This window comes from Convolutriloba macropyga, chromosome 3 (assembly GCF_964194025.1).
Source record: "Convolutriloba macropyga chromosome 3, txConMacr16.3, whole genome shotgun sequence".
Taxonomy (NCBI): Eukaryota; Metazoa; Xenacoelomorpha; order Acoela; family Convolutidae; genus Convolutriloba; species Convolutriloba macropyga.
In genome coordinates this window covers 60,142,246-60,144,694 of record NC_134470.1, presented here as the reverse complement: position 1 = coordinate 60,144,694, position 2,449 = coordinate 60,142,246, and the positions used below count along the sequence as shown (strand labels likewise).

The 2,449-nt window shown below is 37.3% G+C and overlaps 1 protein-coding gene across 1 annotated transcript; it reads right to left on the bottom strand.

The window, feature by feature from the left end:
• Nucleotides 1-832: 832 nt before the first annotated feature.
• On the bottom strand, nt 833-2,118 carry LOC142336683 (uncharacterized). Its single transcript, XM_075385593.1, has one exon. The coding sequence runs from the start codon at nt 2,116-2,118 to the stop codon at nt 919-921; it is 1,200 nt and encodes a 399-aa protein (XP_075241708.1). The 3' UTR covers nt 833-918.
• Between the last annotated feature and the right edge of the window lie 331 nt (nt 2,119-2,449).

Below are 2,449 nucleotides of genomic sequence, written 5' to 3'. Positions count from 1 at the left end.
TTTAGAAATTGTCTACCTGTACCACTGGAAATTGTGCCGTATCAAGACAGCGCCGGCCGGTTTTTTTAAGCATTTCACTGGGCAGGATTCTAAAATTCTAACAAAAACTTAGTAGAATAACGCTATTTCATCGTTTGTTTTTTGCTTCAAAGATCTTTTACTTCAATGAAAATCAATAGCCAGTACGCAGTTTTCTGCGTTTTGACTTAATTTGTTTCAATCTTTGGTTTGCTTTGGAAAAAAGAAGCTTGAGTCAAAACTTTTTTTGTGTAAAACAAAATTGGCTAATTGAAAGGATTGGAACAAACATTTTTGTATTCTTACCCAGGAATTTAGTTATGCTTTTGCGAACACTTGAACTCAAGTTACATGATTCATTGCTGATTCACCTCCTGTGCTACTGGATCTAAAGCGTTTTACTCTGGTTATTTAATTTTTTCTTCGAAATAAACGGGAGCATATATTAAATGAACTTAAATGGGAACTAAATAGTATCCAGTGGTTCGTGAAATCCAAGATAAACTCAACTTCCGGGGTAACATTTTGCATAGCAATTCTTTTTACAATAAAATTAACCTGGAAATATAAGTATTCATTTAAAATACCACTGACTTAAACGCCTTGGAAGGTTTTATATTTGATTTTAACTGTCGAATAAAAGTAATGTGTAAGTTAAAAATCCAAATCTGGTTTTTTCGCATTTCAGTTCGCAAAACTCGCAAACTTTTCTAGATCTGCAAATGAATTGTTTTAAATATTAGCGTTTACTTGCTCACTTGAATTTTTTTTGCGGACGCTCACAAAGGAGAACATGTTCTTCAAGTAGTTTTATTATAAAATGTTGAAAATTAAGTTATTAAAAGTCAATACAAAAGTTTAAAAGTTTCTGAATTCAAAATGAAAGCAATCACTTCTTTGCTATGATTTTTCTTGTTTGTCAATTCTCTTAATCGTGTTTGAAGAATTCAGGTGATTATGAGTCGAGGAAGCTGATTTTTCGTTGCCTGAAGAGATTATATTGCTGATCATGAATGAGTTTTCTTTCTTTGCCTTCTTGTTCACTGGAGTTGTCACAACTTCATCTGAAATCAAATCACGTTTTTCATCGACGTTTCCAGTTTCGTTCGCTTCTGAAAATGGTCGCTTCAATGAACTGGTATTTCTAACGGGTAGTGAGGTTGGTACTTGAGTGAAGTTGATGAACTTTTGACTTTGACTTGTTACGGGCGAAAAGGTACCTGCCAAAGGTTTGTTTACATTCGATTGTGGATGTTGCTGATGTTGATGTTGTTGTGTTTGCTGTTGATGTTGTTGACGTTGTTGATTGAACGCCTGCATTGCAGAGTTGAAATTAATTGCCTGAATTATTTGCGTTTGTTGATGAATTGCGGCAAAATTAATCGGTGACATTTGAGATCCAACGTAAGGTTGAAATCGCATCATGTCAAGCTGATTGAATGGAATTCCTGGAAAATGACCTCCCGGGTGTCCGACTGCAGCTGCTGGATTGGCGAACATAAAGGGGGCTGAAGGATGGAAAATGTTCAAGTGATTCTCCCTCTTGAATCTTTTCCTTCGTCGGAGGAAACTTCCATTCTCAAACATGGATTCCGCGTTTGGATCCAGGATCCAATAATTACCCTTGCCTGGGTTGCCTGGTTCTCTTGGAATTTTGACAAAACAGTCGTTCAAGCTGAGATTATGACGGATACTGTTTTGCCATGCCGGGAATTTTTCCCTGTAATATGGGAATTTGTTGATGATGTATTCGCAGATTCCGCTCAGAGTCAATTTTCGTTGAGGTGATGACAAGATTGCCATGGCTATTAAGGCTATGTATGAATAGGGAGGCTTTGTTTGTTTTTGCCCATTTGCAGCCTTGCCTCCGAGTTCTGGGCTCGATTCAGATGATGAACCACCACTGTGGACTCCTTCGTCGGTGCTGATGTCAAGAGATCTGGGATCCAGGACTTCATCGTCGTCAAGTTCCCCGGGGTCCAAGATTATTTGAGGTTCGGGGTGATTTAAAGTCGAATCAGAAGTCTCCGTTCTTAAAGGATAGCCCAGATTTTGGGGGCTAAATTGCCTCCCCAAATTGTTATTGACTGGGTTTTGCATTTAAATTAACTTGAATAATGTCTGGTTATTAATAATTGGGATATTGAAACCACTTAATTTTTTCTGTTTTGGAATGTTTTTGTACTGAGGCGCAACAATTTGTTTTCTTGTTTATATTTATCTGTTTTCAAGTTGAGTGATTAACAGCCCGGAACTGAAGATGTTCAAATTGGAAATAACTGGAAAATTTGCCCGGAGATGATCCAGAAAAGAGTGAAAATTAATGCTGCAATCTGATTGGCTAACAGCATACGCCTATCATCAGCGTCTAAAGGCATTTCACACTTGGGCTATAGAGAGCTACAAGGTGTTACTTTTAAATATCAACAAT

Excerpts from the sequence above, each read along its gene's own strand:
- LOC142336683 (XM_075385593.1), bottom strand. The coding sequence starts at position 2,118 with ATGCAAAACCCAGTCAATAACAATTTGGGGAGGCAATTTAGCCCCCAA.